General features: G+C 45.6%; 2 protein-coding genes across 3 annotated transcripts in view; one reads left to right on the top strand and one right to left on the bottom strand.

Moving 5' to 3' along the window:
- The window catches only part of LOC115590137 (leucine-rich repeat and fibronectin type-III domain-containing protein 2), a 36,001-nt gene extending 20,687 nt beyond the window's left edge, over positions 1-15,314 (bottom strand). The window contains 1 exon segment of the mRNA XM_075488184.1: positions 14,676-15,314. Within this exon segment, the coding sequence (XP_075344299.1) occupies positions 14,676-14,694 (19 nt within the window). The 5' untranslated portion in view covers positions 14,695-15,314.
- The window catches only part of pcxb (pyruvate carboxylase b), a 310,653-nt gene that overhangs the window by 203,419 nt on the left and 85,712 nt on the right, over positions 1-21,522 (top strand). The gene's annotated exons all lie outside the window — the stretch shown is intronic.

Genomic DNA, 21,522 nt, shown 5'->3' with positions numbered 1-21,522 from the left:
TCAATCAACTACAGTGGCATGACTGGACCCTTGGACCACTGTTGCTTCGATTAGTGACACATGCTACACTCTGTTTTTTGAAAATGTGGTCATAAGTGGTTTTAGTTGGTCCGTTCTAGAGTGGCACTGGCTCCAAACCAGCAACTGCAGTGCGATGGTAGAAAAAAGGGGTAGTTCCCTTCAGCCCAGTGTTGTGTGCCACAGAGATTAGGCAAATAAGTCAGCCGATGTATGTTGTTGTTCCTGTACTTAAGAAAAGTCCAAGCCCACAAGCAGGGACTTTTTGTGGGGTACAGTAACGTCCCTGGTGTTAAATTTAGACCCTGCAGTGGAAATACAAGTTCCCTCGGGAAAGTTCCTGCGGTGGAAACACAGCTTCACAGATACAGCACACAGAGTCCCATGTACCTCTTCACCACAGCAGCATATTGCCTAGCAACAACATCCCAAAATACTGAACACAGCCGGTACCCATAGTAACAGTTACCTAGAAACCTGTAAGAGCGGATTAGACAAATGTTATATCATCGGACCTTTTCTTAAGACTGTCTGTCAGTCAATCGAATTAGGTCACCAGCCTTGATTCCATGACGGGATTCAAGTGGAACACGATGTAGGTCTCCGTAGGCTCAGTACACAGACACGAGCGTCTGATTGTAATGTCAGACGTGCAGGAAAGCTCCCAGCAAACACCGGCCGTCCGCACAGACATCCCTAAAAACAGCCATGTGATAATAAGGTATAGAGATGAGTCACTGCCTCTGATTGGCATGCATAATAGTTGTCATAGCAACTGTAACCTAGATACAAAAAGAGTGACAAGGAGTGTTGGTAACAGTTGCGGCGATGAGGGAGAGGATGAGACGGTGAGTCAGAGACAGACAGACAGAGAGAAACTAACGTCACTGCAGGACGACAGGTGTGTTTCTACGTAGAGCAATCTAGAAAACTTGCGGCGTCGAGCCTCGAGTGTATATAATGTATGTAACCTAATCCTTTGAGTAACGACCAGACACAACAGTATATCATGCTGACTTTACAGGTTGACGCAAATTGCCGGCTCAATATTTTCCATTAGGTGCGAGCTTTGCTCTTTCTGCGTGAAACTAGAAGAGGGTTTACCATTTAGCTGGGATATTGAAGCGGCATCGATGTCAAAGCACAGGGGTTTTCCAGCAGCAGGTTCCTCTCTCCTCCCCTCTACTTGGTTTGCTTTGGTCTGCTTCCAAATTGTGAGCTATATGAGCGATTCTAGAAAGGCTACGACGGAGTATGCATCAAAAAAAGAGATAAACCCAGTGCTTAAAATGGCAATACATTACATTTCAGGCCCCTGTTGAAGCAAAGAGAAGGGGGAAAGTAGGCAGTATCCCTCTTAGAGGGTGGGAATAGATTATATATGGATTACTTAAGGCACCTTGAAATGGAATCATTACTTCCTTAATATCAGGCACTTCCTTTTGAAAGATGTTTGGGCAGATCATTAAACCAATGGGCATTCAGTTAAGAAGAGAAATGCAGTTTCATTTGATAAGACGGGCAGAAAGGCAGGCAGGTATGAGCCCATTCATATCAGCTTTAATAAGATACGACGACGCAAGTGTTGGAACTTATCTTGTTGATGATTTCTTGCTAATAACTCTAAATACTAGACTGATTCTTGGTTGCTCCAGGGAGTTGTAATAACTACCAGGAACTCAGTAGCCTCCTCAGTCCAAACCTAAAAATATAACTCCAGCAGAGCACATGGAACCACAGATAGTTATTTCCTTACGTCTGGTGTCATCAGTTTCAAAAACTGAAGCAGCAGCAGCAGGAGCAGGAGCAGGAGCAGGAGCAGGAGCAGGAGCAGGAGCAGGAGCAGGAGCAGGAGCAGGAGCAGGAGCAGGAGCAGGAGGAGGAGGAGGAGGAGGAGGAGGAGGAGGAGGAGGAGGAGGAGGAGCAGGAGGAGGAGGAGGAGGAGGAGGGGGGGTTGGGGAGGAGGAGGAGGAGGAGGAGGAGGAGGAGGAGGAGGGGGGGGGTTGGGGAGGAGGAGGAGGAGGAGGAGGAGGAAGAGGAGTGCAGGGAGATGGGGGGCAGAACAGAGTCAGAGCGCCTACAGTGACAGCCAGTCCCCGGGGCAGTCGGCGCTGGGTGTCGACTGCTCCTGAGCTCCTGTGGAGGCATGCATACTAAAATGTAAAAAAAAAAAAGCACTGGCAAAAAAGTGAAAGGCCACTTAAAAATGTGTCTACTCCGCGCCGAGCCCTGAAAGAGTCCTGACGTCAGGTGTTGCTGTAGCTTCAGCCCAGGCCTTGACCAGATTACCCCGGTGCTTTGCTCATGCTCGCTCCTCAGACAGCTCATTTCACCCGCGGCATGCTGAATGTCAATACGCTCACGCACTCTCCTGTTGTGCGGGCTCTCCACTCCTTCGTTTGACCTTTTATGTTTCCATCATCCCCTCGTCTCTTATCTTTTCTCCCCGCTGTAGTTCTTGCCTCTGCCTAGCTTTCTTACTCTGGTAATAACTTACTAACCTGCTCCTTCCTCTCGTTTTCTCCTACTCTTGCTTCAATTTTCACCTCTTCCTCCTTGTGTCATGCCTTCCCACACATTCACCCTCGTCCCCACCACTCTCATACCTACCACTTCTTCTTCAACTGGCTCTATTATTAGCGACTGTTCTTTGTTTCTTTGCCATCCATCCTCTCCCATGTATCTCTCACTGCAGTGCTCCTCCTTGTGTTTCCAATCTTTTCCTCTCCCGTCTCTCCATCTTTGCTCACCTTCCATCTTATAACCCTTTCCGCCTCTGGCTGCTCTGTAAATTTCCGCATTTTCTGCCTTTGTGTCTCATTCCCCCTCTTTCTTTCTTTTTTTCTTTCTCTCTGTCTTGTCTGCCCTTGAGGCAACCTGAGTACGACAGTGTTATCAGTCACAGCTTTACCTCGCCACCTTCTCCCCTCTTCTCCCCCTCCACTTCCTGTGTCTTTTTGTCTCGTCTCTCTATCCGTTTGCTGACTCTGCTGCCCTCCATGTCTCCTTGCTTCTCCTGCTTATACTTTGAGTCTCACACACACACACACACACACACACTGATGGTACATGCCAGACACATGGTGCCTCATTCTGCTTGCTCCCTCCCTCCTTACTTCCCTTCCTTCCCGGCCTCCTTCGTTTGTCTTAACTTCTCACCCATCTTTCTTGCCCATCTGCTTCATCGCTCCATTTTTCTCTCTTACCTCTTCTTCCCCACAACTCTGACATCTTTCTCCTACCACTCCTGAGTCTCCCTCTCCCCTCCATCCCCTGCTCCTCCTTTATTAGGGAGCAGATCTCATTTGCGACTAGAGCAGTGCAGTATTGAAGCTTTCTGATGCGCACACACAAGTCGGGTGTAACCGATCCGTCTGCTCGGTGATCGATCTGCCCCGGAGAGATGGATAGCACCCTGTCCTGTTCGTTTACACTCCTTTTCCTGCTCTTTCTCTCCATCTCTCTCGGCCTCCTCGTCCATTCCCTCTTTCTATCTTCTTCATTGTCTTTCCCATTTAAAGGTGGCAGTCGTTTTAGTAATTGAGTTTCACAGGTATGTAGAGTATTCGATTGGGGCGTCACTTTGGTATAGTGTGGCTCCGTGTTGGTGCATTCACTCGTTTGCTGCTGGAGGCGAAATAAAATGTGAATCAGTGTGTTTCAACTACTTTTTATGCAGATTTATACAAGAGGATGTGGCACCAGTGTCTACAGCCGGAGGTACTGCAGCATCAAATATTAAAAAATTCTGTTTCCATCAGTCTTTATCAATCTTTTTCAGGATGACAGCTTTTTTCTCAGCCAAACCAATTTTATTTTTTGCAACATTTCCTCCTTATTTTGAATTTCTGACACCTCCGCTAAGGTTTCTTCAATTAAAATGCAAACTAAGAGATTTACCCTGTGTGTCCATTAGCCTCGACTTATTAAATGTCAAAAACAACTTGAAATTGATAATCACAAGTAAAGATATTCAGTTAGCCATGATATAGTACTCCCTTGAGATTAAATCAGTCATTTAAAGGGTAATTCCACCATTTTTTTAGGGAGAACAACTGCCTGTGTGAAAAAGTAAAACCTTTTGTGGCTCAGAGGAAGCTGCATCTGAATAACTGCCTCCTGTGATGATGTCACTCAGTGGCTAGATGCATTGTGGGTAATTTGAAAAGCATTCCAGTGGTCTACCATTGTACTCCTGTAATATTGACTTTTCTATTCAACACATTCTCCTTCCTTTTAAAACCCTGCTGCCTACTTTACCCACAATGCAACATAATCACTGAGTGACAACATTGGAGGCGATTTATCAGATCTGAAGCAGCTTCTTTTATTAGAGCCGTAAAAGGCTTTATACTACTTTTCACATTTGCAGTAGCACTGCCCAAGAGCTGTCAACACACTTTGATGTGGACAATTGGTGGAGTTACCCTTTAACCCGTTAAACTGCTTTAAGCTGTCCTTGTGTCGAGATTTGTGACTAATCATGACATATCAGATTACCCGTGAGTCACTATTTCATTTTCTCAGGCAGGTACAGAGCTGCACTGCTGTCAGTGTCGGTGTGTACTACGAGTCTACATTTTGAATTCTGCTTTTATCTTGTGTAACTCATCTTCACCTGCCTCTTTGCTCTGTTTCACTGCTGCAGCACTTGAATTTCCCCTCTGAGGATCAATAGAGTGTTATCTTATACAATGTGCTGCTGCAGCACACACACTGCTATAAGCTGGAATATTCATTTTTTTTTGTATATATATGGTTGTGGACACCATCATGCTCGTCCAGTGTGTGTGTGTGTTCTTGTGTGTGAATTAATGTGACATTTCTCTGCACTTAGCAAGCCTTGACTTGCTTTTAAGAGTTTGCTGCTGAATTTGCAATAAGAAGGGAACGCACAGATGTGAGCGTACATGCACATTAATTCTCTCTCGCTCTCTCGCTCACACACACACACACACACACACACACACACACACACACACACACACACACACACACACACACACACACACACTAAAACAGCAAGCGTTGCAGTGTGAGTCCCCTTTGCATCAAGTCTGCTTGATACTTTAGGGGAATGGAAAGAATAAAGGTAGCCAGTCAATGAAAGATGGATGTTAGAGAGGCAAATCACAGAGGAGTGGAGGACAGAAAAACAACAAGAAAAAAGATGAGAGCGAGAGCAGATGGGAACGTAAAGAAAATCCTGTTTGCGTGTGTGAGAACACATGAAGGTACATGTGCATGGCTGGCTGGGTGTTTGTGTCTCGAGAGTGTGTGTGCGCTCCCGGGCTTATGTACCGCACGAGCGCCTGCAGCCGTCCTTTAAAAAAAACAAACTTTCTTTTGCTTCCTCTATTTTGGGAAACCTCTCACTACACAACCCTGCGTGAACCCTCAACCCTCCAGAGAGCAACAAACAGGCGGGTGGAGAGCGCAGCAGAAAGGGCTGCGTGGAGCGAGCGAGAACATGAGCTAAAAGCGTCTGTGGAAGGAAGGAAACTACTCAGTACCCCCAGTGTTGGAGCGCGACTCGGGAGCTGCGAGGCTGAACCTAACCTCACCCTCACTTCCCAAAGTTTCTGTTCAAACACCCGACACAGCCCCGGGAGGCCGCCGCTTCTTTTTTGTGAGGCCAGCTAAATATGAATCTGCTAATTGCTTCAGAACGATGAATTTCCATTAACGTTTCTTCTTTTTTTTCTTGATACTTTTGAACCCGACCCAAACACACGCAATTAAGAGAAGCTTCAGGCATGACATAAAAGCTCTAATGTGTCGAATTGGAACTTTGGTTGTTACTTCACATGCACTTAAAGGCTTAATTCCCTTTAATTCTCTGTAGACTAGCATAAATGTCAGGCGCTCTTACATGCAAACCAAAATTAAAATTGCACTTTGTATATTTCCAAATCTGCATATTGGAGGATGTGTTCGTTCATCCTTTCTGGAATTCGCAAATGCCATTAGCCTATAATCGACTTAGGGAATGTTGCAGTGTTTACAAACAAGGGGATTTGTATTATCTCTCAAAAGCCACTTATCACAGGCGCATTAATCCACAGATCAGATTGGGGGAGTGTGAATAGGTACACAACAAGCCTTCAGTCAAAACCACTGACAGCCAGTCGCTGCAGAGCTTCCTATTTGACATCCAGGCATCAAAAGTTGAAGGTAGAAGTTCCTGACAGTGTTTGATGTGAGAATACACACTCATGCCCTCCTGGCGAGAACGCAGCGATCGTGGACAGACGCAGCCTTTCTTACTGAAGCGATTTCAGTTGCACCAAGATTTTCTCATAATCCAGGCCATTGCTATTAGGTGAGAGCGCTTGCATACAGAAACAACCGCAAGCGTACCAAAACAGTCTTCCCACACAATCATAATTATAGGGAGGCCAACACACACACACACACACACACACACACACACACACACACACACACACACACTCTCTCTCTCTAGGCAAGAAACAAAAGGACGCCCACATAGCCTCTTGGTGCGGCAGTCGTGTGTACTGTAAGCCCACTCGTCCTTTTGATACTACCACTCCTCTGTCATTCCTCTGTCGTATTCTGTCGTCTTAGTCAAATAGAATGTATAGAAAGCGCAGGGGAAGAGGGGTATCAGTATAGGAGAGAGAAAAAGACAACAAACAGGGGACTCGAGAGAGGCTCGCTGTTTGAAATACGCCGGGAAAAAAAGAGAAGAAAATTTGAGGAGATTGCACAAGATGGTGGAAGACGGGGTGTGGTGGATCGGAGGGACGAGCTGAGAGCTACCGGGGAAAAGATGGAGGAAAGAGCAGGAGTTTGAGGAAGACGCAGGGAGAGAGGGATGAAGAGTCAGTGTGTATGAATGCGTGTCGTTAAGCGGATGGGCAGAGAAATATGTAGAGGCGATAAACGGGTGAAGGCCACCATCGATCACTGTCAGAGAGAGGGATGAGGGAGGGAAGAGTGGATTTGATTAGGGAAAGGGAGAGCGGTGTTAAAAATGAGTTGGTGAGGCATCACCATCACGGTGGCAGCGAGAGGAGGGGAGACAGGAGAGAGAGGTGATAAGGTAACAAGTGAGAAGAGAAGGAAGACGGCTGGTTAAGAGACGGAGAGTTTGGTTGTTAACGATTGGCTCGATGTATCACCCATCACTGAAACTGTTGTCACGATTTAACCAGAGCACTGGACTTAAAATGATTAACAGAGACACTAAACTGTCATCAAAGGTCAAATAAGCATTAATTGTGAGATAATGAAGAGCTGTGCTGCAGTTGAATTTGGATATTTATACGGTATGATAGGATATTGTTTAAAATATGATACAGAAACAAAACTTTAGTCATGTTGATTGTCATATAAACACAAAGACCTTCATCAGAACTGTGTCTTAAAGCTTTCATTTCTGAGATGATTGATCGCTGAGTCTGATTCCCAACTCCTCAAACTGCTTTGGGTTCCTGAACTCGTCAGATTGGAGAATCTGGGTGAGAGACTCAATAATCAACTTATAATCATCCTACAAATTGAAACTTTAACAGATTATAATGTAAAGTTTGTGAAATGTGAATTAAATCAGCAACTGGCTGGTCAGAGATTAAAATCTGACCATCCATCCAAACTGTGGTACTCAACAGCTTCTCATGGTCTGATTTGGTCTATAAAAGAAGCAGAACTGGATCATTTTTCAGGCTGATACCAACATTGATATTTGGGAATATAAAAAGTTAGCGATTAAGATATATTGCAGGCGTGTGTATTTTTATAAAGAATTGGCAAACAACAGATCTGCTGAGGAATTGTGACCAATACATATACTGATACCTGATAGCTATCCCTCCTTTCTTTGTGCAAATGTATAAACTACAATTCTGCATGTTGACAAAAACAGAAAATCCTTGTCTTCATGTCCGTTTATATATATATCCGTATATATCCGTGGCTTACAGACGCATGTAATCCTGGTCTTTGTGTCAAGTGTGTGCCTCTCAAAAACAAAAAAGAGAACAGGAAGAAAATCTGCAAATGTCAGTCATTAAGTGCTTGATGTGTGCTTGTTTCTCAGCCTGTACAGTCGTCTGATTGTGGGAGCTGTATAGGTAGGGGGTAGTGATGGAGAGCGCTCACACAACCCCCCGAGGTAAATGATAGGAGTGAGAGAATAGAAATGGGAAATCAGGAGCGAGGAACTGGAGTGTGTGCTCTATAAAATAAAAGGACTGCAGTCTCCTCACAGCGGGGCTCCAAAATAATACAGTTCTTCTGAAAATCCTGCACTCAACTAATTCCTCCCAAACCTCCATGTTGTGCTGGAGAGAGAGCGAGAGAGTAAAACAGCTTGTGTGTGTGTGTGTGTGTGTGTGTGTGTGTGTGAAGAGAGAAAGTGTGTGTTTCTGTGTGTTTAGGCATTTGTATGCACGACCCCCTCTCAACTAAATCCTGTTGGAATCCATCCGACTTGGAAGATTTTGATAATTGTTTCTATTCGTGGAACATTGCGCAGTCAGATATTTAAAATGTTTTTGTTGGAGCTGTTTGTTTTTAACACCTTTGGAAAAGTTCCACCTCTGCGTCAGTTTAGGGAATTTAAACGCTTATGTAAAGACCTTGTTTTTGTCTCACTGATGCACATTTCACAGCTCTCCTTTTTGGAGGACCATGAAAACTCCAGTTCTGGTGATTTATTCCAGCCGTCTGAAAATCAAGGATTTGCTCCTTATGCCGCAGAAAATTGACTTTCTTGGAGACGCGAGCGTTTCATCAGAGCTGAGTGAAAGTGTAACTGCGGCACTTTATCTCAAATAAGAAGTTTTTAAAAGTATCTCTAATCTTTTGACATGGCAGCACTTCAGAGAAAGCACGCCTTTCTGCTGTTTGGACTCAAAACATAATAATAATAATAATAATAATAACATCGGTGTGGGCTTTGAAGTGTGGCTTTGTACAGGCGGCCATCTACTTGGCATAGATAAGCGACGTGGGCTTTTAATGAACTTGAAAAGCTTTGTTGAAAACTTTAAAAAGTCAAAGAAGAAGCCGAACATTACCTGCCGCTCTTTGGAAGTGCGCCTGCCAGACCTTCTGTCTCTGATGTAGAGAAATACTGCCTGATATTCAGTGAAACCAGGAGGCAGAGTTAACCCAGCGCTCTGATTTACCACAGGCTGGGAATCTGTGAACCGTGAAGACGTGTGCAGCGGTGGACAAGAAAACCTCCAGCAGCGAGCAGAGCATTAAGCAGGCCTTGCTCCTGCACACCTTATGAGTGGCGTTGAATTGTGTGTCTGCCCCCCTCATTGGTAATTTTGTGCCTTCTTGTACCACGCTTGCATTCGTCTCAAATCATTTGGTGACTTGGCGAGGTCTCTGCTGCAGGTGCTGAGTAACATAGAGGTGCTGTTGTGTAGTTGTTTGGCCTTTTCCCAGTGAGTGATTGCAGCCAATAAAAAGACTAGATTTCCCCTGTTTTTGGGTAGTCAATATTAGATTTGTGATAGAAAACAGGGTGCTATATTGGCAGTGAAATCATGAAGCGAGGATAAGATAAAAACCCTGATCGATCTACCAAGAAGATGAACCAGTTTTTCAATCTCGAAACACGAAACATGTTCCATCAATTCTGTAACCAAACAGCGCTGAAAGTTTTCTTTGCAATTCTTCAGCAGTGTTGTGTTATATCGGCGGCAGCCAATCTCCCACTCCTTGCTGCGGTTTTGTAATTTTGTTTCCTGCAGTTGGAAAAGCCCGCACGACTGCACAGCTTGGGGATTAAATTTTCTGGGAGGTAAATTGAATTGGCAAACAAACGGCGGTGACGATGATTTTCTTTGGCACTTCATTGGCACAGATCGTGCCAGGGAGCGGTCTCTACACGATTGGCTATGAAGCTCTCATTTAAATGTTTTAAGTTTAGCCACCATCGAGTCTTTATCTGCTTTGGGATCAGTGTTTGTGCACGCACTCACAGAGGTGCCCCGGCCCGGGCTTGTATTGTGAGTGCATTCTGTCTTTTCCCTTGTAATGCTTCAGTGTCACCCTGACTGCAAAGTAGGAGCTCAGCATTATCTGTCTTGAACGCCCTCGTGTAAATTGTAGTTTTATTCTATACGTCTGTAATAGTCTTACAGATGGATACAGTTGAGCAGCCAGAATGACGGGAACAGCTGAGCAACCCGGGGACATAAAGTGCTGAAAACAGTTCTGGCAGCTCTGTTACACGGCTGTACCGGGATGCCTTCTTCTACTTGGAGAGGAATCATTTTTCATTGGTGGATAGCTGTCAGGTTGGTGCCAGAGAGGCGGCTCAATACTCGTCTATTTTGATGCTCCTTTACTCCAGATGGCCTCTGCACAGTTGCATGTGATTAAATTGCACAGTAGCATGGTTTTAAGATGAGGCCAATAAAAGCCAATAATTAATAGCTGACAGTCTTTGTTTTGTTTTTTTTGCCACATGCTCATCTTTCGATACAGATTCCATATTGTGCTGAGTGTGATGGGAAATGGATCTTGGCGTCTGCATGACTTGGCGTCCTCAACCTATGCGCGAGGTTTTCTGTTTTGAGCCAAGAATAAAAGACAATGATAATGCTGAGCGATGAGCTGACAATGAATTCTCTCCTGAATCTGCAGCTCGCCTCGCCACAGAGTTTCAGCTGTAGTGAAAAATCTATACAAACCCACCATCCACTACCTGCTCAGCACCAAACAGCAGACAGGCAGTACTTTTAACAAGTACCTGGTGAACACAGTGGGACTTTTAGCAGCTAAAGAGCCACATATTTCCCTCATGAGTTAGTAGAGGCCACAAACAATTAAATAAAAAGTGTGAATATTGGCCAATCATGACAGAATGAATGAAAACAAGTTCCTCAAAGTGATAGTCCAAAAGAAAAACAGCTATACTTCCCCTAGTGTGTCAAGCTAACTCATTTAGCTAACTGCAGCTACGTTTGCAGAAGGCGATCTGCTGCCACTTTGGAGTATGAATATTGGACATTCTTACATATTGCACCTTTAGATGACAATAAGCAACACTGAACCAATCTCAGTTTGAAGGGGGATGAGTGAAATAATGGGTTAAAAGGGACTTTAAGTTAAGGACATGTTTAAAAAGGCACTGAGAATAAGCTGGACCCTACATTTCCCATCATACATTGTAGTAATGTCTTTATTTATGTCTTATTTATACTTTGTAAAGGTCATTTTCACAGTCAGACAAGCACACAGCTTCATGGGTTAAATTGGTGGAATGCACCCTTAAATTGTCTCTTAAATGACTTAATATAATATATATTGAAGCCACTTTGCCATTTCTGCGCCTACATCACACTGTATTTGGTATTAACATCATGCAGGCTATCACAGATGCGTGGTGACGTCCCATCAGACTTCAGAAGGAAGCTGCTCTGGACGCGTTCCCACTCGTGGCAGCTACACCTGTAGGAGTTTGGAGTCGGTCCCACTGCTTTCTATCGGTCGCTTTCAAACTGTGTCTGATTGGAAAATGAATGCTGCTTAAAATTAATAATTATGTTCCTGTCCTGTGAAATGTGCCTGTGCTATAGCCTGCAGTTTGGGCCCATTTCCAAACACAGCAGATGTGTCTGGTCTCACTTGACGTCCTTGTGAAGTTTGGTGCTTTAGGATTTGTGTGAGTTGTGAGCATGTGGTCCTCGGTGGCGGCGTGTGTCGCTGCTTGCAGTCATCAGCGAGGCCGCCCAAGAAAAACACTCCAACTTTAAACCATTTTGGTCTCTAATCCCAATTCTCTCCACACATTGTCACCCTCGCAAACCTGCAGACACACAAACACTTCAAAACAGCTCTGCTTACACCCACAAAATTTGCCTTTTGCATGACACACATTATCACAAGTGTTGCAAAATAACCGACCCGCCACTCACCCTGAACATAATGCGCTTGCAGTTTCTCTGTCCTTCTCCTCCTCCCCTGTTCATCCCTTCTGTTCCTCTCATCCCTGCCTCATCTTCCTCTCCAGCTTAACCTTTTTCTCCCTCCATAAATATTGTGTTCCAGTTCCATCTTGCAGCCTCTCCCTGCACCGCCGCCATATTTTCAGCGTGTGATTTGCATGCGCACCTGTGTATGTTTACATAGCTGAGCCTAATCAACAAAAAATTGCAAATCCACCACAAACACCGGCCGACAAGCGGCACACAAACACAGCGTTTGTAGTCAACATCTCCCGCCCAAACAGAAACCCTGCAGCGCCAATTATATGGACCCTGATTGGCCAGAACGACAGGATGCAGCTCGACAGAACGTGTGTGTGTGTGTGTGTGTGTGTGTGTGTGTGTGTGTGTGTGTGCGCGCATACGTATATGTATGTGCATGTGACGGTTTGATGAGTCAGCGGGGTTTCCCGCTTTCTGAGAGGAAACCCTGATCAAGAGAGCAATTACCCAATCAGCACTCAGTATCCAGCACAGTAGGTCAATGACATGCCAACCGCGACTTTGAATCACAGTGATGGATGTATTGATCTATACTACACATATACAATCTAGTCTATCTTTCTTTTTCACCCTCGTCTCTGAAACAAAGAGATGTACAGAGATGGGAAAGACTGAAGTCAGGAGTAGAAGATGCCTGAGGATCCAAAGAGTTTTCATTGAGTGTTTGTTTGAGGCGTGTTAGGATCAAGCCTGTTTGATCACAGAGGCTACTCTCAGCATAATGAGTCACAAACTGCACTGTAAGTCACCACATAGAGCTTTCTTTTCCCCTGATGTGAGACACTAATAAAGGCAAAACAACTCAGTGCTGCAATGAGCCTGCAGGGGAAAGTGGTTTCCCTCGAGTTTGTTGATTACTGCGTCTCATATTCTAACGCTTAGCGGTGCCGATACAGGCAGGAGCGCTCCACGCGTCCTCGCTGCCAGACTTAGACTAAGAACAAGCCGGTTTATCTTCTGACAGTCAGCTCCCACGCGGTATTCCGCACCATGATTCACTTGAGCATCTACAACCTACCGCATCTGTTGAGCATAGTTGGAATGCAGACAAACACCTGCGAGTGCAGATTTACAGTAGTGTTGGTTTGGATGCTACTATGCAGCTGTCAGAGGTGTTGGCAGCACGCGTAGCAGAGATGTGGGACATTTCTGTTAGCTAATGCATCTTGTAAATGTTTAGAGGATTGAACATCACACAGCTGTGTAAAGGAACCAGAACCACAGTCCAACCTGGTTTCTTTGGTCTCTTCCTGGCTTCTACCCACTTGAACTCCTAGAATCAATGAACTGACAGATAACATGAAATAATGCCTTGTTGTGCCAAATATCTCATCCGTTGCTGCTTTTCTCAGTTTGATGTAATTATAAACTAATATCTTCAGGGTTATGACCTGATATATCAATTTCAAGACATCATCTTGGTGATTTGACTAAACACTGAATCAGTTCATTAAAACAAATCCGCAGGTCCTTTTAATAATGAAACCAATCTGTGGCTGCAGAGTGATGAATGCCACCATCTGCTCCTCCATGAAGGTTAAACTCAGGACATCTTCCAGCCGAGACTCGCAGGTTGTAGTTCTCACTTCAGACTGTTTCTGATTGGATCTGATTCATCACAGTTGTGTGTTTGTGTGTTTAATTAATGCCCTCTGCCTCTCCAGAGGAGCTTTCCACAAAGCAGGATTAGCATAGTTAGCCTGATGGCTTCATAAAGTGGTTTTGTTAGCGATTCTCAGAATCATATTCCTTAACCAAATATTCAAATGGAGCTTCATAGATTAATATCAGTATTGCCAAGAGAACAGAATAATCATTTCCAGATATGTGGCCAGCTCTCTCATCCTGACTTGTGAAATTCCCTGCGGCATGTGAAGGTATCTTTCCCTCCTGCGGGATACCTCCACATCCATCTTTCTCCTCCTCTCTTCTTCCTCACGCTCCTCTTTCATCCCTCATTCCCCCACTTGTGCCGCCCTCCCTTCTTCCTAACCTCCCTCCCGCCGGTCGTCTCTCACACACAAACGCACACTTTCACATTTGGCTCTCCCCAGTTTCTCCTCCCTCCCCTCAAGATCATCCCTCCGTCTGTCTCCAGCGGTTGCCGTGGTTACAGTTTGTTCCCCTCGTCAGGCGCCTGCTGTGCCTAAACAGACTGTCAACAGTTTAATTACTCATCTTCTCATCCCTCCATCTTTCCTCACGTCTGCACTCGCCGCTTCGACTGACTGGGGAGCCTCTTAGTCACTCCTCCCCCCCTCTGTGACCTACTCTTTTTTTGTCTCCTTACTTCCTTCCTTCCTTCCTTTTCCTAATCGTCCCTCTGATTTGTCATCCCCTTCTTTCTGACTATGTTTGGCTGCTAACAGTCTAATTGCTCATCCTTTTTACTTTCAATCATATCGCAGCCCTCTTCCACTCTCTCATCCACCCCTCCGTCGCTCTACGCACCCATCCCTCTCCCTTCAGAGCGCCAGAGCTTTATTAGTGTAGTTTTTCTTTTCAGACATTGTTATTCCTCTATTCCCTTATCCCTACCCCCTCTTATCATCCAGCTCTCAAGTGCCATCACTCGCCTTTTCATTCTTCATTACTCACCCTGTCTCCCTCCTCTGAGTGTCCCTCCCTATCTTAAACAGTCAGTCTTGTAATTACTCCTCTTCATCGCGTATCGTTCCATACCTCTCTGTCCATCATCCATCTATTTGGCTTCCTTAGCTGTTGACAGCGGCCTGATGTCTCATCCTTTTTGATCCTCTCTTCTCTAACAGCCCAGCCTTTCACTTCCTCGCCCTCCACCATTTGTCATTCATTCGTCCATCCGTTCATTCATCCGTCATGTGCCACCTTCCCCCGACATCGACCACGTCTCTCTTGTTTCAAGGGTTTCAAGTTTTCCACTTCTCGCCTTGATTGAAAGCTTTTTGTATCAGAAAGGTGTGTGACACCCTTCATCTATCATTCATCATCATCTCTGCAGTGTCTCCATGTGTCTGTCTTCATCTGTTTCATTCAGTCATCCTTAATGCCTGCTGCTGCTATTGTAGTTCTGCTCGGTCACTATTTTTCAACTCTTCATCAGACAGTCCGTTTCATCTCCTTTCTTCTGGCTTTTTATCCCTTAATTGGCCGCGTCCTAAACCCCTCCCTCAGGCAGTTAGTTTCCAATCAAGTGACCCTACTGTTGCTAGGTGAGCCAGACCTGTCGAGCTTTGAGTCTCGGGGGAACACTGGCAGCTCGATTGGCAAAGCATGCGCTCCAAGAACAGCCCAGGGTTTGAATCCAACCCTGTAGCCCTTCGCTGCATGTTGTCCTCCCTCTTCTTCCTCCTTCCCTGTCATCTCCAGGCTGTCACTATCATCACAAAGGCCCCAAAAATATAAACGAAAAAAGAATCAATTAACAAAAATATTGTTCTGCTTTGCTTTAAACTGCAATGCTTATTATGGCATCCTAACTAGCTTATTACAGTAATGACTTAACCCAGAATTACATCCAATTTTAGCAGCGTTGCGTAACTGCTCAAAGCGAGCTGCACCACTGTATCAGTCCTAGATTAGATTTAAGTGTCAGTCCATCAAACAGCTTTGTCTTCATCATTTCTCTTGTAAAGTTAAATTGAAAACGTGTCGACTGAAAATACATGAAATGGAGCTCACTTTAACACTGAAAAGTGGGTTTGGATTGGACATTTTCAACCATTTTATGGAGTTTATGTTGGCTTAATTAGTTTGCTTACTACAGCTGATAAAACCTGCCAGTTCCAGTTGAGTCCTCTCAGACAACAGCTCTGATCTCTTGTTAGAAATGAGGATTCTGCTTTCGCCCGTCTGAACTCATAAATCAAGACTTTGGATGGTAAATTAGCCCCGTTATGACTGTAAACCGCCTGCGTGCCAGAATATAAGGCTCCATAGTCATAGCAACAGTAACCGAGGTGGGCGGGGCTTATCCAACAATTAATTGATCTCCAATGTTTTCCCCCCCCCTCTCTCTTCCTTCATCCACTTCCCAGTATGTTCATGTTGGCAAGCCTCCTACTTTGAACAGAGAGCATCCCATCTGCTCATGCATCTCTCTTACAGCAGCCTCAGAGTGACGGACAGCCCGCGTAACAGCGAGCCTCACAGAGAGCGTCACCATATAATCCAGAAAACGTGATTTTTGCTGTTTGGACCACTCACCTGCTCTGTGCGACTGTCACGAGCAGGAGAGCAAAACCAATTATACAATTACAGTTGAGCTAATGGATATCAGAAGGCCTCTTTGTTCATCTTTGCAGAATAAGCGCTGCCTCCCTGTTCAAAGCATGACTCAAAACCGCTGTAAACAATAAACGCAGCCTGTCTCTGTGATTCAAAGAAAGCGCATTGTTCATAAGAAACAGTTTCACGTGCAGCGTATTGTTTCTAAGCTGAGCCTCTGTTTGTTTCCTGGGTAATTAATGTTCCTCTAAGGTGGAATTTTACTTTTCCCCAAAGTTGTGCCTCATAATTGGCACGACTATTACGTGGAAAAGCCCCCACGGTGCAACAAATTCCCCTCATAGTTATATCTCTAAATAGCTCATTACTGGTGTTAGTGATCTTTTGCAGACTTTTTGGGGTCATGCAGGACTAATTGTAGCCAATGGTAGAACAGTGGAAGGCTGCATACTGATGGCCATCTGTCATTTCTAATTATTTCTTCCTCGTCTATCTTTCTATCTTTATCTCCGTACAGGAGATCACTATTACATGTATCATCGTAGCCTGAATGTGCCACTCTAACCTTTTTTTTATTATCTTGTCGCTCATCATTAATCATTAATTAATCAGTCTTTTATCCTCTTCTGTCATTTCTGGCCTCTCGATGTTTTCTGTTACATCTGCCTGCTTGTTATTCCTCCCTCGTCTGATATCTCTGTTTCCATGAGCCCCTCATCATTTCACCCCTTCTCCCTTAATCTACTTTTTCCCGTTTAGTTCCATTCATCTGTCTCCCTCGATCCCCGTCACTTGACCAAGTCGATCACAGCCCCTCGCTCCTCTCGCTGCAGTCCTGACCTCTGTTAACCCTCGATGCCCGTCACTATGTCGAGTGTCGACCCGCCCTCCCCATCACCCGCATCTCTCCTCCTCCTCCTCCTCCTCCTCCCTTTTGCCTCGCGTCTCCATTTCTTTCTCATCGCCCTCTGATCCTCCCATATATCCACTCAGTCAGTCTGATCTCCTGTGTCAGTGTGCCAAATCTGTGTGTGCACGCGCTCAGACAGCCCTTACATAAAAAGCTTCAAACGAAGGGAAGCTAGAACTCTTCAGTGCTGCCACACAACAAACACGCTCAACCCGGCCATCCGCACACACACAGGCGCGACCCGCCAGGTGAGATTACATAAAGGCGAGGTGATGAAAGCCAAGCCGAGACGCACCTAGTGAGTAATCTGATACAGGACATCTGGCTGACACTCACACACAGCAGCGCAGGAGAACGGGGGGATCTCAGCGTGGCGAGGGGATCTGGAGCGACGAGGACGGATTAAAATAGACGGACGAGAAAAGAAAACATACAATCATCCGTGCCATGTGGGAGACTTAAGTGTGTGTTCTCCTCGGTTTGCACTCTGACATTTGCCTCTTGTGTTTTTGTTGCTAGCGACTCACATCTGTTCATTATTTATGGGCACATGTGTGTTTGTGAGAGAGAACGCCAAGTTCTCAGTCCCAGTGAGTGCTGGTGTTCAGCGCATCGATGTGCTCAATGATTCAGCACAACAGAGCTAACCATGCAAACACGCGTCCGACTTCACCGGCCTGATATGTGCCAACAAATGTCAGTGTATGCGTGTGTATTTGAGTGTGTGTGTGTGTGTGTGTGTGTGTGTGTGTGTGTATTTGAGTGTGTGTGTGTGTGTGTGTTTTCAGTGTGTGTCCGAAGCTGCGTGGACGTTACCTTTTCCGTCTGTGCGGCTCTATAATCCGAATCAGCTCCACATGTTATCCAGGTTTATGTGTGTGTGTGTTGGTGTGTGTGTGTGTGTGTGTGTGTGTGTGTGTGTGTGTGTGTGTGTGTGTGTGTGTGTGTGTGTTGCTGAGCTGTGTGAGTGTTTAGCACAGATCTGGCTCCAGGTGTTTCTCCGTGTGTCAGGCCAGCAGGGGGGATTGTGGAGATGGGAGGTGTTGTCGGGGTGCTTGTGCTGAAACCTGTTCACACACTCTTGCCCCCCGCACACATCAGGAGGCAGGTGGATGTAGGTCAGTGTAAAGAAAAACCAGAGAGTTGCAGAAATTCCAATCCCACAATATCCTCTTAGGCCCTTTTATAGATGAAGAAAACCTGGAAAATCCAGAATTACGCGCCCAATCCCGGTGCGGTATTCCGAAATGGAGACGTCAGTCTGAGAAGAAATCCACGGATCCACTCGGCAGGAAATCCTATTTATGGTGTTCTGATATGATTTCCTCATGGCGTTATTCAACTTCTCTCATCGTGTGGAGCAGTTCAATGGACGGAGAATCCTGGAACCCTCTCCTCCCTCCTCCCTCTTTTTCCTCCCCCCCTCACTCATGCAGCCCCTCTCTTCTCTCTGCTTCACTCTCACTCTATCGCTTCATTCTCTCACATCTCTTCCCCCCACCTCCTCTTTCTCTCATCCCCCTCTACTTCACCCCTGTGTGATTTCCAGGGCGTGTCACGGGGCCGCTCGGCGCTCGGCACAGTGCGAGCCGTGTCGGCTCTCCCACACTGAGTCAGTCGTTCATTGGTGACCTTGGAGGGAGGTGCGGGAAAGGAGGTTTGGGAGCGAGCTGGAAGGATGGAGGGGTGGCTAGAAACCTGCAAAAGAGGAGAAACATGGAGAGTGTGAAGAGGATGAACTGTGTGTGTGTGTGTGTGTCCATTATTACTTTTTTCTCCTCCACCTGACCTCCCCTCTCTTCCCCCCAGATTTCCCCGTCTTTCCCTCTTCACACGACTCCTGCTGTCGATCATTCACTCCTCCTCTCTCGCGGCCTCTTTAAATCCCCCTCCCCACCTGGCCACCTCTGATTTTTCCTCTCCCCTTCCTCCCTCCCTCCCTCCCTCCCTCCCTTTCTCACCTGTCTGTCAAAGAGAATCGATAGTTCTGAGACCCTCTTAACGCTGCTCAGCAGGCTGCATTGCCTTGTTCTTGCTCTCTCACGCGCGCACACGCACGCATGCACGCACACACGCACACACACACGCACACGCACACACACACGGTCACGCAGCACATTCATGCATGCTTCAACAGACACCATCGCCACCGCCATGCACACATCCGCTAAGTAGTCGTGTAGTGATACTCTCCTGCAAACACACACAGCCTCTGCACAGTCCTCTCTCTCACACACACACACACACACACACACACACACACACACACACACACACACACACACACACAAACACAGTCTAATGAAACAACTGGGCTATTGATCAGCGCCATGAATGTCAGACAGTTCAGAAGTCCTACACACACACACACACACACGCACACAAATACTCTCTATCTCTGACCCGTCAATCAAACTCCAAAAGCCAACACCTTTAAGAGGACAATCTCATTATCTTGCTCCAAAGCTGTGCACTGTGTGTGTGTGTGTGTGTTCTTTACAGTGTGTGTGTGTGTGTGTGTGTGTGTGTGTGTGTGTACATTAGTGCAGCAGCCTCTCAGTTCAACAGAAAATCCTTCATTTTTTCCCTCTTTGGTTCGTGTTTATCTGCGTCTCCTCCTCCTCCAGTCTTCACTTCACCACTTCAAAAAGCACAAATGCTGCGTCTTGGTGTCCTTTTTTTCATCCAGGTCTTCTTCTTCTCCTCCTTCTTCTTATTCTGGCTCTTTCATCCTTATCTAACATCCCCCCCTTTGTTTCCTCTCCACTAGCTAAATAAAAAAAGGTGGAATTACTAACCTTATTTTCCGGCTCATTCCACCAGGACCCCTGGAAACCGTCACATCTCCCCCGTCTCCGCGGCTCTCTCTCGGTCTCAGCTCCGTGGAAAAACACCCATCTCTCTCTCTCTCTTCTCTATCTCTATCTCTCACTGTCTATCCCCCTCTCTCCCTCTCTCTCTCTCCTCCCGCTCGTCGTCCCCTCACTCGGTCTCGACAGCTGCAGCGCTCTGTCTGCCTCCTCTGTCGCTCTTCCGTCAGGCTGTAGGCTGATTGAATTTTAAGTCATGTTAATCCCACAGAACAGGTACTGAATGAAGGAGGGCACACAGCAAAAAAAGAAGGGAGAAACAGAGAGAGAGAAAATAACAGAGTGCCGGGAGATAGCTGGCTTGTATTTTTAGAAAATCTCTCCTTCAGGGAGGCTTTCTCCACTTTTATTCTCTCCTCTACTTGTCCTGCCTTCACTCAGACACTTCTCCTCTTCTTATCCAGCGTTTTTCCTTGATTTCTTTTTCCCCGGCTCACTTGTGTCCTCGTCTGGTTGGAGAGGTGTGAGAGATCCCCGACGAAGAGCAGAAGGAGAGGACCGTGATCAGTCTCCGGCAGCGGCGAGCATCGGACTGAGAGAGAAAAAGGGAGAGAGAGAGCGTGCGAGAGAGAGTGAGAGAGGAATGGAGATGAGGAGCAGGAGGGGGGCGTCGAGGGGTGGAGGAAGAGGAGGAGGAGGAGGAAGGAAAGAGCAGAAGAATGATGGAATCACGGAGAAGCAGGATGAGGAATCGAAGAGAGAGGGAAGGAGTGGATGAGAGAAGAGAAAGAGAGCCGAGGATGAAGCCAGGGAGAGAGGGAGGAGGAGTAACAAGTGTGGAGGGCAGACGTGGAAAGTAACTAAGTACTCCACCCGAGGACAGGTTTAAAGCTGATTTCATTCAGGTGATTAAATATTAACACAACGCTTTACATTTGCTGTGCAACAGTACATAAAGCAGTTAAAGCAGCTCCGACTGGAATATCAAGAACTGCAGCTGACATGACGCTCGTTACAGCTGCTAATATTCTATAAGTCTCATTGTCAACAAACCTGATCGACCTCGTCATAATAACCAGCAGTAATACATAACTAACATATAGATACTTATGTTAGTTATGTTAAGATAAAGATAAATATTTATTATTATAAATATCAGATGCATCTTTACACAAAAACGTAATAGATGGTTAATAAAACAGTGAGTAAACAGGATTAATTTGCTATAAATGTACCATTTTACCTTTTTAGTAACGCGTTATATAAGGTCCTTATATAAAGTAATAAATAATAAGTAATAAGGCAGTTTGAGGAGACATTATGGCCTCATACTGTCCGTTGCTGCAGCGCTGTGAGGCTCTGATGTAGCTCACTCACCTGAAGATGACTTCTGACGGATAAAAGATTTATTATCATTCATCAGGAATTGTTCTTACTTTAGATCTGCTTATAATTAACTGCATATATTAATAAATCAACAAAAGAGCTTAGCAAAGGTAAACAATGACATAAAAGGGTATTTTGTTAAAATCAATAATGGCTGTAATGATAAAAACGTTTATAAATGGTCAATCGTTCTTTAAAGTGCTTATAAATGCTTAAT

Source organism: Sparus aurata, chromosome 10 (genome assembly GCF_900880675.1).
Source record: "Sparus aurata chromosome 10, fSpaAur1.1, whole genome shotgun sequence".
Lineage (NCBI taxonomy): Eukaryota > Metazoa > Chordata > Actinopteri > Spariformes > Sparidae > Sparus > Sparus aurata.
Note: the sequence above shows the minus strand (reverse complement) of the source record. Positions and strands in the feature narration are given on the sequence as shown.